Genomic DNA, 18,712 nt, shown 5'->3' with positions numbered 1-18,712 from the left:
GATTCGCTTGACAATATTACTATTAAAAAAATGCATTGTAAAACGCTTTTTTTATAATTATCATGATATGAATATAATCGTACTTCATTCACAGAGTACAATAAAGATTATTCAAGTTCATCAAGGTAAATTGCATTATTACGTAAAAATTTCGAGTCTCTCATTTCGATGACAATACATCTGTTCAATAATTACAAATTAAAGCGTCATACGATTATTTATTCTTTAAGTCAAACTCACTCGTGAAATTGTTCATCGGAGTGCGATTACATATCAGCAGATCTTAAGGCACTATTCCGTTCGACTTCGATCAGACGACATCATTGCATCGTATTAAACTTCTCATTAAAAAAAAATCACGGCACAGTAGAAAAGCTATTGGAGGGACAATCTCGAGTGGAGGTCGAAGCTAAACATATTTCAACATCCTTAACGTAAACCGAAACCGAGACATAATCCCCCTTGTCCGGACAACAAAATGCGATTGTAAAAACCACGAGAATTACGCCTCATTGCTGCTATTGCAGTTACTTCGCTTTGCTAATTGGGACGGCGTATAATATCAATAATTTTTTTTTACCCTCCCAAATGCAAACACTCCCTGTGACTTGTTTTTAGGCATGACCAAAAAGGATGACTTATTCATTCGTCAAATATGTATACACAGCGCGATACCTTTTATACCTTTAGACAAATGCAGCAAAATATCTATACGTAGATATTACAATACATATATATATATATATAGTAGAAAAATTTGTTGCAAAAAAATCACCATCACCTCTCTTTTATAAATTTTAATTGATGCAAATGAAGACTTCGATTATACGTAAATTTATATTTTAAAATCATTATTTGAAATTATTACTTGAAAATTGATTAAATTAATTGGAGCACACACGCAAATACACACATATTTCCGTAACACATGTTGCATTTTTAGATGAAACTGCTGAGAAAATTTAATTTCCAAAATATCTCACGATGTCTAAAAATTCGAATGGCGACTCGAGGGAACTTGCGAGATCTTTACCATTGCCGTTTACCGTCATATTCCACAATCGTTTGCAGGCATTTAATCGTAAGTTAACATTAATCGATCAATGCATTTCATCGTAATCACGAGCCTTCCAAATGCAATCTTTGGTCACTAGACTCGCGTAAAGTGTAAAACGCGTAAAGTGTAAAATAATATAAAAATCATTAAGAGACGTTATATATCATGTATACACGCGCGATCACACGTTCGTAATAAAGATTTACGGAAAACGCGGAGACGCGCGTCAGAGAGGCGTAAATCTATTATAGCAAAACGTATATCAACATTCTCGTGTTCGGGTAATTTACGCTGCCTTTTCCCGAGTAAATAATAAATGAAAAAAAAAGAACATGAACAAAAAGCGTTGAAGGATGTTCTTAAACGCCGCATAACGTGAACGCTGCATAGGCATACATATGTATTACACGCAAAATTCATGTACACACATACACATCAGTGACACAGAAGTAAGATTATCTTATACGTATTGTGTTCGACAACGATCGCACCTGGTTATTAGGCTTGGTCGCAGTCGATCGATAATATTATCAATAAGGCAAGAGATGGAGGAGAAGATATGAACTTATATCTCACATAACACAGCCCGCATTTCTCCGAGATACTCAATACTCGACTTGCCGCCTGATTTACAAAAAGTCGATGTACAACGTTATCGTTTTATCCCGATTTTAAATGTTTACTGTACCATAAGATTGTAATATAGTCGTTGGGCCAAATAAAGCTCGTTTTTCGATATAAGCACATATGTAGATGCGTGATTATTTCTTCTCCGGTTAAAAAAACGTTGCTGGGGAAGAGCAGAGAGGCTCAAAAAATTAACGTAAGATTTCATTACATAAAGCTTCGTGCATCATTAATAATGCGCCGTTGCTCTCTTTTCGCCCATGGAGATTCATTTAATTCGCTAAAACCACTTATGAAGGGCCGCACGCAAACTCAACTTCATTAATGTTGCAGAAGCAATACACATCGTCCTTTTTATTCTACGTGAAATTCAGGAGCATAACATTACAGTCTCGTACTACAAAAAAACAAAAACTCGCTGTTCTTTCTTCAAAATATTCTGTATCGCGAGGAGCTCTAATGTAATCCATTCGCAGCCATACTCGCTTGCGAAACGCGTCTCGCGATTAGCGAGAAGGGAACGAGGCGAAGATGGAGGAGGATATCCGTGTGCAAGTGGAGGACAACTCGCCCTCGATAGAGCACAGCTTACGCCCGATATCGTACACATCCTGGCTCCTGGGCGTCGGCGTTGCACGTCCGCGAAAGTGTCCCAAGGCCGTCACGGTAATCCTACGTATCGTCCACCTGGCCGTGTGCTCCGTTATCGTGGCGTACGGCGCGATAGATTTCTTCACCTTCGGCAACGTCTTCAAGAGCGACATATTCAAGATCATGTACTACATGAACAAGGTGATGTGCTACGTGTCGGCGTATTACTACGTTTATCACGGGATCGGGCAGTACGACAAGTGGCCGGAGCTGATGGACAGGATGAAAGAGTTGGACCAGAAGATCAGAAGGGAGACCCCGGTGAACGACCGGCCCGTGAAAACCGTGGAGACGCTGGCGATCCTCGCGACGCTCGCTTGCGGCCCTTTGTCCCTGATCGTGCACGCCCTGTATTACTACTTCACGCGTCCCGAGGACATCTTCGCGTCCGATTTGCTGCTGTACTACACGATAGCCCAGTCGTTGATCAACAGCTTCGTCTTCGACGTTGTCGTCTACGTGCTGTATCACAGATTCCAAACGATAAACGAATTGCTCGGCCAGTTGGACGAGCTATTCGGCGCGCCATGGATCGCGCTCAAGATTAGACGCATCAGAGAATTGCACACCGGTAAGTCAATGCGAAATTGCAATATTATCTTTTGCATTGTTAACCCGATAGTGTCCACATGTAGAGCTCTCGAGATGTAATTTAAAATAACTGATTAAAGTTTGGAACATTTCTAGAGCGATTTTTTTTTAATGATTTGTCCCATTTCTAGCTTCGCACAAAGTAACTCCTAAGTGCCAGACACAAAATAAAAAATGTTTCGACCGAATGCACGCGTCGGAAAACATCCTTATGCTCGATAAATCACCCTTTCGATCACTTAAAAAAATTCTATCTACGCCAAGAAAGATTTGTCTCATTTCTATCTTTACAGAAAGTAACTTCCAAGTATGACAAAAAATAAAAAATATTTTTAATATCGATATCGAACTCTGTTGCGCAGGTATTTGCGATCTGGTCATCATGGTGAACGACATTCACGGCTTTCATCTCCTCCTCTGCTCGGCGAACTGCTTCACCATGGTCGTGGCTACGCTATTCAGGATCTACATGGGCGTCGTGGAGAAGAACTACGCGTTCATACTGATAAATAATATCCTTTGGATTTTGTACGCCGCGCAATTCGGTCTGATGTGCTGGATTTGCACGTTCGCGCGTCAAGAATCCGACAGGACTGGGAGAATTATATACGCAATTGTATTGAATTACAAGCCTGCGAATCTTGGTGCGAAGCTAAACGCTGCGAGGAATCGATCAAGCATAGAGATGCCACCGCCATTGGAAGGCCCGGACGGCGAGCAAAATTCTAATCGGAGTAGCAGTTACAATCTGAACTACGTCGTCATGGAAAATCTCTTGCGCAAAAACCTGGACCGGGACTGTGTTAGAAACGAGGTCAACGATTTCTCGATTCAGCTGCAGCAGCATCGAGTAGCATTTACGGCCTGCGATTTCTTTGAAATGAACAATGCTCTGCTTAGTGGTGTGAGTGCACAATTTAATTGTTTCATTAAAATTTATGTAAAATTCGTTTCGAATTCATTTAATGTGAATAATAACTTCGTCGGAGCAATTAAATAAAGTAAATTTATTTTTCAGTTCGTCGGAGTGATTACTACTTATCTAATAATCCTCGTTCAGTTTTACCGACCCGAAAATCCGGACGCGCAATTTAACGGAAAATGCTAAGTGAGATATTGCGGTAAGAGAGATAAAAGACGTCAGTTTTTTATCTAACTTAATATTAAATTTTAATAAATATAATTTTAATAAATAGTTATCATAACTTATCTTATAATACAATACAATCACATTAACACAGCTCGTAGAATCTTCAAAAAATAAAAAACTTGTTTTTACAAAGAGTGAACTGAAATAAACTATGTATAACTTAAGTTAACAAGTGACAAAATGTTAAATGAAACAAAATGAAATGACTCGAAATTTAGTGTTGGACAGAAAAACAGGAGTTCGCCATTTAATCGACTTCCTCGATAGTCGGTCCGGCGCCACCGGAACCGGGGTTGGGTCCTGCTCCGCCAGCACCGGGGAAACCACCAGGCGCTCCGCCACTTTGATACAGCTTCGTGACGATGGGATTGCAAATGGCCTCCAGTTCCTTCTGCTTGTCGGCGAATTCATCCTTCTCCGCCAATTGATTGGCGTCCAACCAGGAGATGACTTCGTTGCACTTGGAAAGGACTTTCTCCTTGTCGGACGCATCGATCTTATCCTTAATTTTCTCGTCCTCCATCGTGCTCTTCATGTTGAAGCAGTACGCCTCGAGGGCGTTCTTGGCGGAGATTCTCTCCCGCTGCTGCTCGTCCTCCGATCGGTATTTCTCGGCTTCGTTCACCATCCTCTCTATCTCCTCCTTCGACAAGCGACCCTTGTCGTTGGTTATCGTGATCTTATTTTCCTTGCCCGTAGATTTCTCAATCGCAGAGACGTTCAATATGCCTGCAAGACGAAACATAAAAACGTGAGTTACGAAAAATGTCATTTAAATTATTACGTTTACAATAATTAATTGAACAATATCTTCGACTTGAAGATATCAATATTTGCAGCATCACAACTTACCGTTGGCGTCGATATCGAAGGTGACTTCGATTTGCGGAACACCCCTCGGTGCCGGAGGTATTCCCGTTAGCTCGAATTTGCCGAGGATGTTGTTATCCTTCGTCATCGCTCTCTCCCCCTCGTAGACCTGGATAAGCACTCCCGGTTGATTGTCGGAGTACGTGGTGAACGTCTGGGTCTGTTTCGTTGGTATCGTCGTGTTTCTCTTGATCAACGTGGTCATGACGCCGCCGGCGGTCTCGATACCCAACGACAACGGAGTCACGTCGAGCAGAAGCAGATCTTGGACCTCTTCGGACTTGTCGCCGTGTAGAATGGCCGCCTGGACCGCCGCGCCGTAAGCAACGGCCTCGTCCGGATTGATGGACTTGTTCAATTCCTTGCCGTTGAAGAAATCTTGAAGTAGCTTCTGAATCTTTGGTATCCTGGTGGAGCCACCGACTAGAACGATGCTGTGAACTTGCGCCTTGTCCATCTTCGCGTCCCTGAGCGCCTTCTCCACGGGTTCGAGAGTGCTGCGGAACAGATCGGCGCAGAGTTCCTCGAACCTGGCCCTGGTGATCGACGTGTAGAAGTCGATACCCTCGAACAACGAGTCGATCTCGATGCTCGCCTGCGTCGACGAGCTCAACGTTCTCTTCGCCCTCTCGCAAGCGGTCCTCAGACGTCTCACGGCTCTCTTGTTGCTGCTCATGTCCTTCTTGTATTTCCTCTTGAATTCTTGCACGAAGTGATTCACCATTCGGTTGTCGAAGTCCTCGCCACCGAGATGTGTGTCGCCGGCCGTGGACTTCACCTCGAAGATGCCGTCCTCGATCGTGAGGATCGACACGTCGAAGGTACCACCGCCCAAGTCGAAGATCAGGACGTTCTTCTCGCCCGCTGCCTTCTTGTCGAGACCGTACGCTATCGCGGCGGCCGTGGGCTCGTTTATTATCCTGAGAACGTTCAGGCCAGCAATAGCGCCGGCATCCTTCGTCGCCTGCCTCTGAGAGTCATTGAAGTAAGCCGGCACGGTGATAACGGCGTTTGTTATAGTTTTGCCCAGGTACGCTTCCGCCGTCTCCTTCATCTTTGTCAGGACCATGGAGGACACCTCCTCGGGGAAGAAGGTCTTCATCTCGCCCTTGTAAGACACCTTGATCTTTGGTTTGCTGCCATCGTTGACCACCGTGAACGGCCAGTGCTTCATGTCGCTCTGCACCGTCGCATCGTCGAAACGACGACCGATCAAACGCTTTGCGTCTTTAGAAAAAAATGATAAGAGATTCGTATAAGTTGTCTAGTTCTTCAAAAATTTTTTTTAATTTTTTGAAGCATAGTGCGATGAAATGGAGAGGAGATCCTGTGGTTTGTGAAGGATTACGAAGGAATGGTTGCGAAACGTTGAATTGTCGCCGAGCCGAAAAACACAGAAATGTTCAATATTTGCCAGCATTTTAGTACAAAGATAATTTCATGTAAGGAAAAATCATGGAATAATTTACTTACCGCAAATTTTATTGTAATCGTGAAAATTAACAAATTGCAAAAAATTTGTAAAATAATTACCGTTATATTACATATATAGAACATAATACACGTATAAAATGTTATAGATCTGTTATATATAAATTTAAAAAATTTTTTTTTTCTATTTTCATTATACATATTTTAATATTATATTTAATATAAATTATATATAAAGGATTTTCATTTCATACGTTAATATTCGTATATATATTCGTCTGTTATATAAAGATTAAATAAGCACTTGACATTGAACGAAACATGTCGCGTGAGTCACTTTGATTTACGATTCAACGTAAATCCAAACGGCACGGTGGTAGCTGGCACACAAATTAGGATTACATAAAACTACGTTGTATAAACGTCAGAACGCCCGGCTACAATGTACAGGATAGGCGGTCAGAGGAAGGAGGAAATTGCGTACATTACGAGCGAATGCTATATACACATAGACATGCGCGTCACTGGCAAGGTCACTGCAAGTAAAACTGCAGTGAAAAACGCGATTGAGATAAGTCAACTTCCGAGCACGGAAAGTTTCGTGTTCGATCGATCCCAAAGTCGAATAATTTAGAAACGACGCAGGTACACAATCCATCATCTTAAACAAAAGGAAAATCAACACGAGGATTTCACCGTCGTGGGATTTACCACAAAAAAATCCCGCGAAACCGCAAAATATTAACGATATCATTGTACATCTTGCCAAAATTGCTTGTAAAAATATCTCGCTATTAATCGAATATTCCCTGCATCGAATATTTCCAGCATAGGCTTTTCAAAAATTTAAACTTCACGCTTTTAAAGAATTCATAGAGATTCAACGAACAAATCCTTGTGCAATAAGTAAGTGAGGGACAATAACAATCCAATTTAATATTGAAACACAATTCAACGAGTTAAATATTAAAGTAACGCCGGAGAGAGTCGAAATCAATAGAGACACACGGAGCGCAACAGATAAGTTATTCGATTCTTATCAGGTCACCTTTCGAGGTGACCTGCGACGCAAAAGAGCGGTGACGTCTCGAACGTGGAAAAGCTCGGGGGACTTACCGAAGATGGTGTTGCTGGGATTCATGGCGACCTGGTTCTTCGCCGCGTCACCGATCAGCCTCTCGGTGTCGGTGAAGGCCACGTAGCTCGGCGTGGTCCGGTTACCCTGGTCATTGGCGATGATCTCGACCTTCCCGTGCTGGAAGACACCCACGCACGAATACGTGGTGCCCAGGTCGATTCCAACTGCCGGTGCCTTCGACATCGTTATAGCAATTCCTGATCTCTTCTCCTTTAGCTGCCTCGGAAACGATAATCACTGAAACGTGACAACGCGATATAATATTACCATGTGCATCGAAATATATATATATATATACAAAAAAAAAAAAGAAAACAACTTGATTGACTTTAGCCGCGAGCGATCGAAGTCGGTCGAACTCGAGAGTCCAAGCGAGTCACGAAACGCGAGCTCTCGCGAAATAACGACGCAATAAATATACATCCTGTGTACCTGTATAATATTACACTTCTCAAATTTAATATCGATTGCGGAAACGCGTATCTGCGCGGCGTACTATGAAACGTCGCAGAAAAGAAATTACTAGAAGGCAAAGTGATCAATTTTGAAACGCTCCCTTGACATCGACAATTTTTTAATCTCTTGCAAAATATACTTGATTATTGTCATCACTTCTCCCAGAAGCTACACGACCGTCTCGGATTTCACGACAAAAATCGTCATTCGGAAACGATTCCTTTTTTTCCCTACCATTACACGTCCGAGTCGCGCAACCTCGTACTTTCGCGTAACGAAAAATGACGAATTTGCGTCTTAAGGTTCAGGACGAAAAGAGACAGAAACAATAACACGAAGATGGCTGTCCAGAAATTTGCATCGATTCCGATGAATTGTTGCCGCACAGATTCCCCGAGGAGGAACAATCCACGCGATACAATTACATCGCAATTTACTTTAAACACTCACCTAGCAATAATAATATAGCCTCTCTGGTATGTCGATATGATTCGCAAGTGGACAACACTTCGCGGCACTCGGCGTCACTTGTTGCACTCGTGAGTCGTGCACTCTGTCGCGTTCGTTGCGAAACTGATGGCGCGCCGGCCGCGCGCCGCGCTTTTAATACACCGAATCGCCCGCTTCGAGAAGCTTCTGCGGATGACCAATCACGGCGCGATTTCGAGAGTCCTCGAGAACGCTCGAGACGTTTCCATCGACGCGACGCTGGGAGAGACAAGGAGCACGCGCGTGCACGGCGCGCGGGAGGGAGAGAGACGGAGAGAAAAAGAGAGAACGTAGGCGAAGGTGCTGGAAGAGTGTCGCATGTGCTTAGAAGATTCACAGAGCTATTATTAGCTCAGCGCGAATCGCGTTTCGTTTCGCAACTGATGGCGCATCGATGAAATAAAAGCTTTGTTTTATTTGCGAAAAGTAACTTATTGTTTTCGTACGCGAATAATTGTTCGCGTACTTTCTAGAAAGCGCGCGATCGTTCCAACCGCGAGGACGAGCGTGTTTGCGTGGAGCAGCAATAATCTCGAGATGCGTTTCGTTTCATGGATTATGATTATATGTTTCTTTTGTATTCGTTTAACATATATTTAGTGTACAACAATTTAATACATTACGCGCACGAAACGGAACGCATCCTCGGGCATATATTAAATTCGGAAGACGCGAAATTTGTTGAATCATTTTGAATAAAATTTTTCGTTATAAGCTTCGATTTTGACATTGATTTTTGATTAGACTCTCGATGAGGAATAGAACTAAATGCTATGTGTAAAACAGACAATTTTAATAATTAGAATTTTTAATTTTTAATTTTTAATTTTTTATTAATTCGCAATTCTTATAATTTTTATTTCAAGTACTTACTTTTATTTCTCTTTAACGCGGTTCAACTCGGGCGGGAAACATTTGGCAAGGAAATGTCGTATGTAGTACAATGTATTAAGTATTTAAAGATCGTCGTAATATATTCCAAGCGATTCTAATTTCAGCTTTGAATGCGCGGTATAAAAATAACTTTCTTACGAAAATACACTTAAAAATCTACAATGCCATCTGAACAAAGTAGTCGCAAACTGGATGTCGATGCATACTTTCAACTCTTTATCGACAGGAGCGATTTGCTATAGTTTCTCTCAAGTCGGATAGTTAGAAAACTATACACTGGACTTTTGGCGTCTAAAGGATAATATAGATTTAGATAATTATTTTAATCAACATAATTACAACTTGTCGAGCAACAGCGACGATATTTCATTAACACGCATAGAGAATTATTAATTTTCCGTTGCTCAACACGAAAAGAGAGATCAAAACAGAGGACACTGATTTAACGCAGTTGGAAATTCTGCTGCAGGCAACAATATATATGTATATAGAACCGCCTGAAATGAGATATTCACGAGATATCGCTCGCCGCAGATCAGTCGAGTCAGTTTCGCGCGATAATAACTGATAATAACGATCAATTAAATTTATCCTCTTTCTTATCGCAACGTCGGCCGAGCCAATCGCGAGCGTTCCGCCGTCCATTGGTGGACTGATGATCGCTCGGCCGGACGCGACGTCGGGCTAGCCTCCCTCCGTGGCGGTGGCTTGCTCCGAGCTGTCATGTAGGAGAACGTACCCCCCGATTTTCGCCGTTCCCCGACTCGCCCCGAACGCGGCGCGCTGCGAATGCAATCGCGCGCGTGGAACGGATACGCGCGTGCACTATGTGATTACGCGGTCGTGCACAAACGTCGTGTACGTCGGCCGTCTCCTCGAGTTCTCTCTACTATACGCTCTCCGCGCTTGTAAACATTAACGTGTAACCCACACGCGCGCGCGCGCGCGCGCACCGTGGCGTGTGTACCAGCGGGTCTTCCGTTATGAATGCTTAGTAAGTATCTCCTCCCCCGTCCGTTCCTTTCCTCAGCCTCGTCCGAACGGTCCGAATTCCGTCGTCGTCCGTGACTCGAGCCGTCGACCGCGCCGACGACGAGGGCGGAACTCGAGTCGAGAACACGGCGCGCGACCGCGGCTCCCAGTCCAAGCCAGCTATACTGAATCAATATGGTAGTTTGCATCTCCTCGCATTTATTAATAGATACCGCGTGTAATTGATTATTTAATTACTCCGCGAGCCTCCCTAGGTCCGCCTTCCTCGCGTTGTGTCAAAGAAGGACAGTCCGTTTCCTTTTCCCTTCCTGTGTGTGACTGATAAATTATCTGTCAAGTTTGCAAATTGTTTTCTCTCTCTGTCTCTCTATCCTGTCGGTCGGGAGAAGGAAATACGTATTTGCATTATCAGTAGAATTTTATGAATAACTAATGATCTAACAGCAGTAAAATCGGGCATCTGTTCTAACGATTGTTCGACGTACTTTTTTTTATTAACAGCGAGAGTACTATTTTATTCTTTTGTTTTTGTCTCTGCATGTATAACTCTCTTATACTTAATCACGCCGTGTCACGTTTAACGAGAAACTTATAAATCTTCTTTGTACCATGCATGCAGTAACAGAGGTGCACCGGGCGTATCGGGGAATGCCTTTGATTGCTGGGTTCAAAAGTCTATGCATGACGATTCCGCCATCACAAAGATGCAATACCAATTCTGGGTGAGAAAGCAGGCTCTGTCCCAGAAATTAGGGAAGAAGGAGGACGAGTGTATAGTCGCTTCGGATGCTGAGCTGGACGCTAAGCTAGAATTGTTCCGCAGTATCCAAGATTCCTGTTCCTACTTACAAAGGGTTATTGATAAATACCAAGAAAGATTATGCAGTGCGTTCTAACACAATTTCTAATATGAAATAATTGTACTGATTGTCGTAGATAATATTTGTTGCGATATTTTTCTCTTTGAGATGAAATTTGACTGCGTCAAGATTTTGCGATAACGGATTTAATTTAAACTGTTTAGATTTAGCCCAGGAGGAAAATGGAATGGGACGTTTCTTGAAAGATGCCGGGAAGCAAGACAAAACTCGCGCCGGCAAGATGATGTCAGCGGTTGGCAAATCCCTATCTTACTCCGGTCAGCAGAGGCTCGCATTGAGAGCTCCCCTGGGCCGATTGTATCAAGAGGTGGAAACATTTAGGCAAAGAGCTATCGAAGACACATTACAGAATGTGCAAGCGATGGAAAAGGCCCGTACGGAGTACCGAGCTGCTCTGTCATGGATGAAAAATATTTCTCACGATTTAGATCCAGATACGTCCAAACAACTGGAAAAATATAAAAAAGTTCAAGCGCGTGTCAAGCAGTAAGTTCTATATCTTGGATATAAAATTCAATCACAAATTCGATCAGTCTCTTTCTGTTTAAATTATTATCTTTTGTTTAAATAACTTAACTTAAACTTTTGTTCTCGTTTTTATAAATTGGATTTAATTACGTATTCATACAATATTACGAGAAATTTCTTATGTATCTGTTATTAATTTAGGGGCAAAATAGTTTTTGACAATCTGGCTCTTGACTGTCTTCAAAAGGTTGATTTGCTAGCGGCGGCAAGATGTAACATGTTCAGTCATGCCTTAGTTTTGTACCAAACCACACTCTTGAATTTCACCAAGAAGTCTGCACAAGCGTACTCCACAATAGCCAACAGCTTCAAAGGCTATCAACGCTACGACTTCACGGTTGTGCGTGAGCTGGCTGAAACCTCCAGTAAATTGGCGCAGGAAACTGGTGGTGACGACGATTTAGAGGACAAGGATAAGTGAGTTACAAAAATGAGGATAAATCGTGTCGTCATTTTCGTCAATTGACTACTAATTTTTGCGGATTGCAAATTTTCAATTGACGCCAATTTTTGCAGATTACACTTTTTCGACATGGACTATCATGACGACATTGAGGAGGCGCAAGAGGCTACCTCAAATTCGGAAGGCACGTCGGAGAAAAGTAAGAAAGATGAGAAGCTCTTGGACATTGAGACCGAGCCGAAAGACACGCTGATACATTTGGACACGAGCACAGATTCCTCGAGAAACGGAATCGTGCACAGTACCAACGACACAGAGAACGACAAAAGTCTCGAGGAATTTTTCGGAAGCCTCATCCTCGAGAAAGATACGTCCAATAGTACTAAACAATCGGCCAGTAAAACCGAGAAAACTAATCACATCGTATTCGACAAGAGCTCCGAGGAACAGAAATCGGTATTGGATATATTCGAGGAGTGCAGTACCGATTTTAATTTGGCTGATTTGTCCACCCTGCCGTCGGAGCCGCAACAGCAACAATCGTTAAATTTATTGGCCTCCGAAAGCGCGGCGCTTCTCGACGAAATCCTGAACGACAAGCAACAGTGCACAAACAATGACTGGGAGGGCATATCGCACGATACTTTTCTGCCGCCGAACATTCTGAAACAGAGTCTGGGAGATGCGGCGCTCGGTATGGGACAGAAGAGTACAGCTGGCAACACGGACGACAAAGTGAGTACTCGCGAACCGCGTTTCAATAATAAGTAATGTGCCGCACGATTAATATATCGCAATAATTTTTTTTTTTTGATAGAAAAAGAATAAGACTGGAAAGCAGAAAGGTAACTCGTGGTTGGATTTATTCGCAGAATTGGACCCATTGGCTAACAATCCAATGGAGAATCTTTCCGGTGATAGTAATGCTTCTGCTTAATTCATAATGCATTTTCAATAGTATCGCCCCTGTCACTTGACATTTGTAACAATAAGGAGAACCTATCGATCGAGCTATCGTTTGTCATCCAATGAGCGATACGGTGAGCGCGTAGCTCACAGTATTTTCATGTCATATACGTTTGTAATCAGTGATTACCCAGTTTGTAAACTTTTAAAATCTAACATTCCAGATTTATTTTTAATGGAATCGTCATAAGAATCAAAAAAATCGTTTGAATTACATAATTTTTCATATAAGCTAAAAACAGATACCAAAGATATAAAATGTAATGTTTATTAAAACATAATGCGCTAGTTATATTTTTCTTTCAAATATATATATCTATATATATATATTACAAGATCTTCAATATAAATTTATTATGAAATTCTTTGTATTTCCGACGGATAATATCTAAAGGTATGGAAGTATACCGAAGTATAATTAAGTGTATTTACTTTCTATATTTATTTCAATTTCTTTGCATGATTTCATTTATCCCTTTAATTTCTTTTTATTATTGCATATGACAATCCACATCTGAAGCCTCTGCTTGTAAATCAATGTTGTAAATAATATATATATCAAACATTTCCTTCGAGTAAACGAATCATATGTTGGTATAATCCATATTACTTTTTTTCCTATTAAGTTAAATAAATACTACAGAGACAGATTACAGGCATAGGCTCAGAAATATCAGTTTGTTCGTAACTTGTCTGTAACTTTCGATTATACATTGTCAACCGAGGTGATCACAGTGTTAACGCTAAACTCGTAATTTACTTCAAATATAAAAAAGACACTTGAAATCATAACCTAATCTTCAACGGCGATACGTTCCAAGTTCAAGGTTCGTAGAATTGCGATAGGGCAGTCTTGACTCTGAAACAGAAATGGCAAATGAGACCGCTGTTATACCTACCAAGAAAATTTGCGATACGATGAACGACAATAATTTAGCATGTAATGCTCATATTTCGTACTTCTCAAACAGCTGGGTGTCTTTCGTGTGACGTAATTGTTGCAAGATACGATGAATTCCTAATTCCCGCAGTCGCGCTTGTCGCTGCGCGGCGCCGGGTTCCTCTCTCCAGACTAGGTTGCATACACAAAAAATAGCAGCGACTTGCAGCTTCACGTTGCTGTGCATCTAAATAAAATGTAACACGTAAAACGTCGACGTACAATCGATAGTCACGTTCAATTATTAAATTAATAGATAGGACTTGAAAAAATGTTGATGAAATACTTAATCGAATTAGCACACATTTGGAACTTGTGGTATTACAAAGCAGTTATTTTTTACTACGGTAGATAAAAATAGTTGTCTGTAAAGTACGCGATTTACAATTTTCAGAATCCAAAACTCTCTTTTATTATCCTATCTATTAATGAAGTTAATCGTCTAGGAATGTAAGCAATTAATGAAGTACTTGTAATGACTGTACAAAAAAAAACACACTATACGAACCATGTAATCCATGAGTTTCTTAAGCACGTCGTCATTAGCCATGATATGATCTCTAGCTCGGTCACCATCGGCCACATTTGCTAAAATGCAAAGCGCCTGCTCCTTGACGTCCGCCGGGTGTTCCGGGTCTTCCAGTACTAGAATGACCGCTTGCATAACATGCGTGGCGTGCTCGCCCATTATACGATCTATGTGAGCTTTAGTGGAAAGCAAATTTCGCAACAGGCCCAGCGTTTTCATCAGGACGCCTAACTCAGGATCGGCCAAGAGACGAAAGATCTGATCTGTGCCCAAGCACGAGAGTATTTGCGACTTTACACGCTGCTCCGCTTGAAAGGCCACGTTCATTAGGGCCCAAATGCCATTCAGTCGGAGTGCCGATTCGGGCCGTTTAGTGAGAGAACACAACAACTCTACTCCGCCGGACTCGAGAATCGGCTCTTTGCTCGGACTAAACTCCAACAGTAAATTACATAAAGTACTCGAGGCAACAGTTAATAAATCACCTTCACCTTCGCCTCTACCTATAGTACAATAATGACAATGTTAATAGTAAACTCATATAGCCGGCGATTGAATACTAATAATAACAGCTAATTACAAGCACTGATCTCTTTATTCTTGCTCTTCTTTTTGAAAAATAATCTTACAATGCAGAGAGAAAAGAATAGGGATGTATTCATCATTTTTTTTCGTTTACACGCATGAAAAAACAGTCGCCCCGTTTCTCAAATTTACATTCCCATCGTTATCTAAATATCTTTCTTGCGAAATATGGGCCAACACAAGGCTGCGAACTTTTCTTGATGCGTGTACTTTAATTCAGCTAGTCTATTCTTGTCTTATAGAATAAAAAAGGAATAACTCACATTGTACATTAATAACCCTCTTTTCGATATTGCACGTTTTTTTTTCTCTTTTTTGATTAAGACGTTAATTTGAAATTTGAAGCTAAATACACGTATTTCTTTTTGTATCTTACATGCAATATACATGCATGCAACATACATGTTCCTCAGTGTTTATTGTAGCGTGTCTCTGTAATGCTTATTGTAAATGTATTATCATATTTTACCCTCCAACCCCTTGTCCGCTCCGTGTAACAACTGCATAAGTGGCCTCCACACTGCATGATCCTGAAATGTAGTGCGAAGCTGTTGCACGCTCCTCGAGAGAGAGTGCAAACATCTAACCGCGGCTAAACGAACGCGGGATCCACCAGGATCTTGAAGACCAGAGACTACTTGTTCCATGAGACTTTCCGTTTCGATAATACGCTTTCGGATATCTTCGTCGTTCGCTCCGAGGGACGCGAACGCCCTGAACGCAGCTTGTCGCATATCTTGCGTCAGCGTTGCATCCTGGACCTGAGTAAAGAAAAAAAATATATATATTACGTACAATTTTTAATAAACACAACCTACGACGACGGAGTATCTTTCGTCGATTTTACCACAATTTGTAGATACTCAATGTAATTTAATGTAATTTCTGCTCACTTGCGGATGTGGTCTCAGCAACTCCGCCAGGGTCGGAATCAAATGATTACTAATGGAAGCTAAACGCTGTAGATCTGTATCGACCTCGGTCAGATACGCGAGTGTCTCGGCCGCGGCGATTCTCTCGCGTGGCGGCCGGTCCCGATGACACAAGCGTACGAGGCAGGGTAACGCGCGGTACACTACGCGCGGATCGGTGGACGGTAACGCACCGGCCCTGTGCATGTACGCGATACATCTTGCCGCTTCAAGCTGTATCAACGAACTCTTCTCGCGTCCCATTAATTGGCCTAATGCGACAGGTACCAATCTACCGTGGACAGTACTGCTCGACGTGCTGGTCGACGCGACCATCGCCGAGACCATGTGATTCTGATAGCACATATTCGCTAAGCAGGCCAGAGCCGGTAGCTGAACGTCGGACAGGGGGGAGTCCAGCTGCATCGCCAACGTTTCCACCGCGCCGCCTTTTGACAGGGCATTCTGCTCCTCCGTCGTCTGACAAGCAATTCGCATGGATTAGTCACTCTCTTGCGTCGCGCGGACATGGTGCGTTCTTACAAAAGTTTCAGACCTCTCTTTACCTTACATGCCGCAGTCAAGATTGTCGCGACGCAGACCTGACTGGTGACCGAACGGCTCGCTAGGGACAACAACCGCGGTACCAACGCGGGATCCTGATAGATCGAGTGAACCGGCGCCGCCGCGTGCTGGAATACCGTGCGCAGGCACCGCAGGCAGGCCTCGTGCAACAGATCCAGTACCTTTATCTTGCCGTCCGCGACGATCTCGGGGGTCTGCGAGGTGAGTAAGACTTGAAGGAGGAGAGGAACTACACCTAGATCTATAAGCGCCAGTACATGCTGATCCGTGCCCTTGGCTAGGGAACCCAATGTCACAGCCGACTCTAGCCTTATACGATCGCCTATGGTGCCAGATGTGTCCCCGAGGAGTTGCAGGAGTCGAGGCACCACACCCTGAGCTATAACCGAACCCTTTTGCCTGTTGCTGCCGATCACCGAATTCTTGAGGCATCTAAGAGGGACCAGATCCATGAAACGTCAATAGTACTTTTTTATCGATCAGAAAACGGGAGGTAAACTTGTGAGGGAGGGGAGGGGTAGAAAAAAAAGAAGATTGTCGGAAACTCCCAATCGTCGGAGTTTATTCGAAGGGGGAAAAAAATCATTAGGCCAGTATTATCCTATAAGGTTAAGAAAAAAATTTTTTTTCGAACTCACATAATCGCCTCTAGGCATTTCTGCGCGTCCGGGGAGTATAACTCGTCGATGTAGCTCCTGGAACTCTCGATGTCCTACAAGATCGCAAAGGGGATCGTGAATGCGTGTAGCATCGCGTTTACGTGCAACCGTGGTGGGAACCGCCGTGGGACCCGTTGGTCGCGTCCAACGGCCGTTTATCGGTGGCCGCGTACGAATCCGATCGGACATCGAACTCACCATGTACGGCTGCATCACCGACACCATCTTCGCTCGATTGCGTTCTCACATAAATATCCCGTAAATCGTTCCGCTCGGTCGGGCTTCCTGGCGCGACGACTGCCACGAGGAACCGTCAGCTCCAGTTTGCGACGTTTGCGTAGTACTATGCGAAACGTTCGTGACTCCGATCCGTGCGCGCTGCGTTCTCGTGTTCTAAAATAAGCTCGACTTGTTGCCAGTGATGCCAATATCGTGGAGAGTTTTTCTCCTAGCGACGTTGAAGGAGGGCCTCTTCTGGGCCACCCAATTTCCCTTCAACCATTCCTTAAACTTTTTACCGTGTAAAACGAATGTAAATCTTGAATAATTATTATTTATAATTTATAAGTATATGGCTACAGCTGGTTAATCTGCAATTGATTCGAGAATTAAATTTTTCGAAATCTACAACGGTAAATGCAGTTTTTTATTTTCTGCGAAAAAAGTGTATGTGCATTTTCGAACGTAATATACTGCTTTCTGATGAGTTTTAGTACGCACGTACTGGTATATTTTAAAAATGCAAATTTATTACTGCCTCATAAATTTGCGCAGTGATTATATAGTTGCGTCATTGGATTTATTCGTGTTTCTCAAATTTCTCAAAATGTTTGCTAGATAAATGTATGTATGTACATTAAAAAATAGAACTTTCGCTGTTTATATCTCATCATAATAGAATTTATTATTTCGACAGTTTTATTTATTTTATATCTCCCTCTCTAAAATTATAAATTATTAAATATATATATATTTTTTATATGGTTTATTTTGTAATCAGACTATTCTGACTTTGCATATATTTTTATATAAACAGTACTTCTCGACTTTGAGCCTTTTAGAGTGTCGATTCAGCTTAATTATTGGTATTCAAAGCGATTAAAATATTTCTCTCCCGCAATACAACTGAATTTCTTTAGACACCGTGTGCATATATTAATTAACTTTTAACAATTACAATCGAACTTGCAAATTGAAGTAGACTCGCTGATTTGCGCTTTTGCAACGATTATGTGCAAAGCTCAACAATTGAAATATAAAGATTTCTCGTGCGCGCCTCGCGTATATATTATTAAAAATTGATTAGATAGAAATAGATGCATGCTATATATGTCCTATATACCCACAGCACGTATCTGTTGCACCGATAAGGCAATCG

At 42.3% G+C, this 18,712-nt stretch overlaps 4 protein-coding genes across 6 annotated transcripts; 2 read left to right on the top strand and 2 right to left on the bottom strand.

Annotated features, from left to right (window-relative positions):
• Positions 1 to 2,208: 2,208 nt before the first annotated feature.
• LOC105457488 lies at positions 2,209 to 4,059 on the top strand. The gene is made up of 3 exons (XM_011702177.1): positions 2,209 to 2,906; positions 3,289 to 3,830; positions 3,945 to 4,059. Exons 1-3 carry the CDS (start codon positions 2,216 to 2,218, stop codon positions 4,032 to 4,034), a joined length of 1,323 nt encoding a protein of 440 aa, XP_011700479.1. The 5' UTR covers positions 2,209 to 2,215; the 3' UTR covers positions 4,035 to 4,059.
• Positions 4,060 to 4,100: 41 nt separating this feature from the next.
• Positions 4,101 to 8,568, bottom strand: LOC105457489 (heat shock 70 kDa protein cognate 4). 2 transcript variants are annotated; one of them, XM_011702179.1, is made up of 4 exons: positions 8,422 to 8,568; positions 7,494 to 7,752; positions 4,929 to 6,173; positions 4,101 to 4,805 (listed from the first exon to the last, which is right to left on the bottom strand). In XM_011702179.1, exons 2-4 carry the CDS (start codon positions 7,696 to 7,698, stop codon positions 4,324 to 4,326), a joined length of 1,932 nt encoding a protein of 643 aa, XP_011700481.1. In that variant the 5' UTR covers positions 7,699 to 7,752; positions 8,422 to 8,568; the 3' UTR covers positions 4,101 to 4,323. The 2 variants fall into 2 exon arrangements, with proteins under 2 accessions (XP_011700481.1, XP_011700482.1); XM_011702180.1 differs by lacking the exons at positions 7,494 to 7,752; positions 8,422 to 8,568 and adding an exon at positions 6,420 to 6,431.
• Positions 8,569 to 10,259: 1,691 nt separating this feature from the next.
• Positions 10,260 to 13,368, top strand: LOC105457485 (islet cell autoantigen 1). 2 transcript variants are annotated; one of them, XM_011702172.1, is made up of 6 exons: positions 10,262 to 10,348; positions 10,967 to 11,232; positions 11,372 to 11,714; positions 11,898 to 12,173; positions 12,273 to 12,894; positions 12,977 to 13,368. In XM_011702172.1, exons 1-6 carry the CDS (start codon positions 10,338 to 10,340, stop codon positions 13,094 to 13,096), a joined length of 1,638 nt encoding a protein of 545 aa, XP_011700474.1. In that variant the 5' UTR covers positions 10,262 to 10,337; the 3' UTR covers positions 13,097 to 13,368. The 2 variants fall into 2 exon arrangements, with proteins under 2 accessions (XP_011700476.1, XP_011700474.1); XM_011702174.1 differs by lacking the exon at positions 10,967 to 11,232 and having other exon boundaries at positions 10,260 to 10,348.
• Positions 13,369 to 13,538: 170 nt separating this feature from the next.
• Positions 13,539 to 17,773, bottom strand: LOC105457484 (armadillo repeat-containing protein 8-like). The gene is made up of 8 exons (XM_011702171.1): positions 17,533 to 17,773; positions 17,314 to 17,387; positions 16,657 to 17,107; positions 16,073 to 16,570; positions 15,649 to 15,940; positions 14,574 to 15,097; positions 14,086 to 14,252; positions 13,539 to 13,984 (listed from the first exon to the last, which is right to left on the bottom strand). Exons 1-8 carry the CDS (start codon positions 17,557 to 17,559, stop codon positions 13,948 to 13,950), a joined length of 2,070 nt encoding a protein of 689 aa, XP_011700473.1. The 5' UTR covers positions 17,560 to 17,773; the 3' UTR covers positions 13,539 to 13,947.
• Positions 17,774 to 18,712: the final 939 nt, after the last annotated feature.

Source organism: Wasmannia auropunctata, unplaced genomic scaffold (genome assembly GCF_000956235.1).
Source record: "Wasmannia auropunctata unplaced genomic scaffold, wasmannia.A_1.0 LD335214.1, whole genome shotgun sequence".
Taxonomy (NCBI): Eukaryota; Metazoa; Arthropoda; class Insecta; order Hymenoptera; family Formicidae; genus Wasmannia; species Wasmannia auropunctata.
Note: the sequence above shows the minus strand (reverse complement) of the source record. Positions and strands in the feature narration are given on the sequence as shown.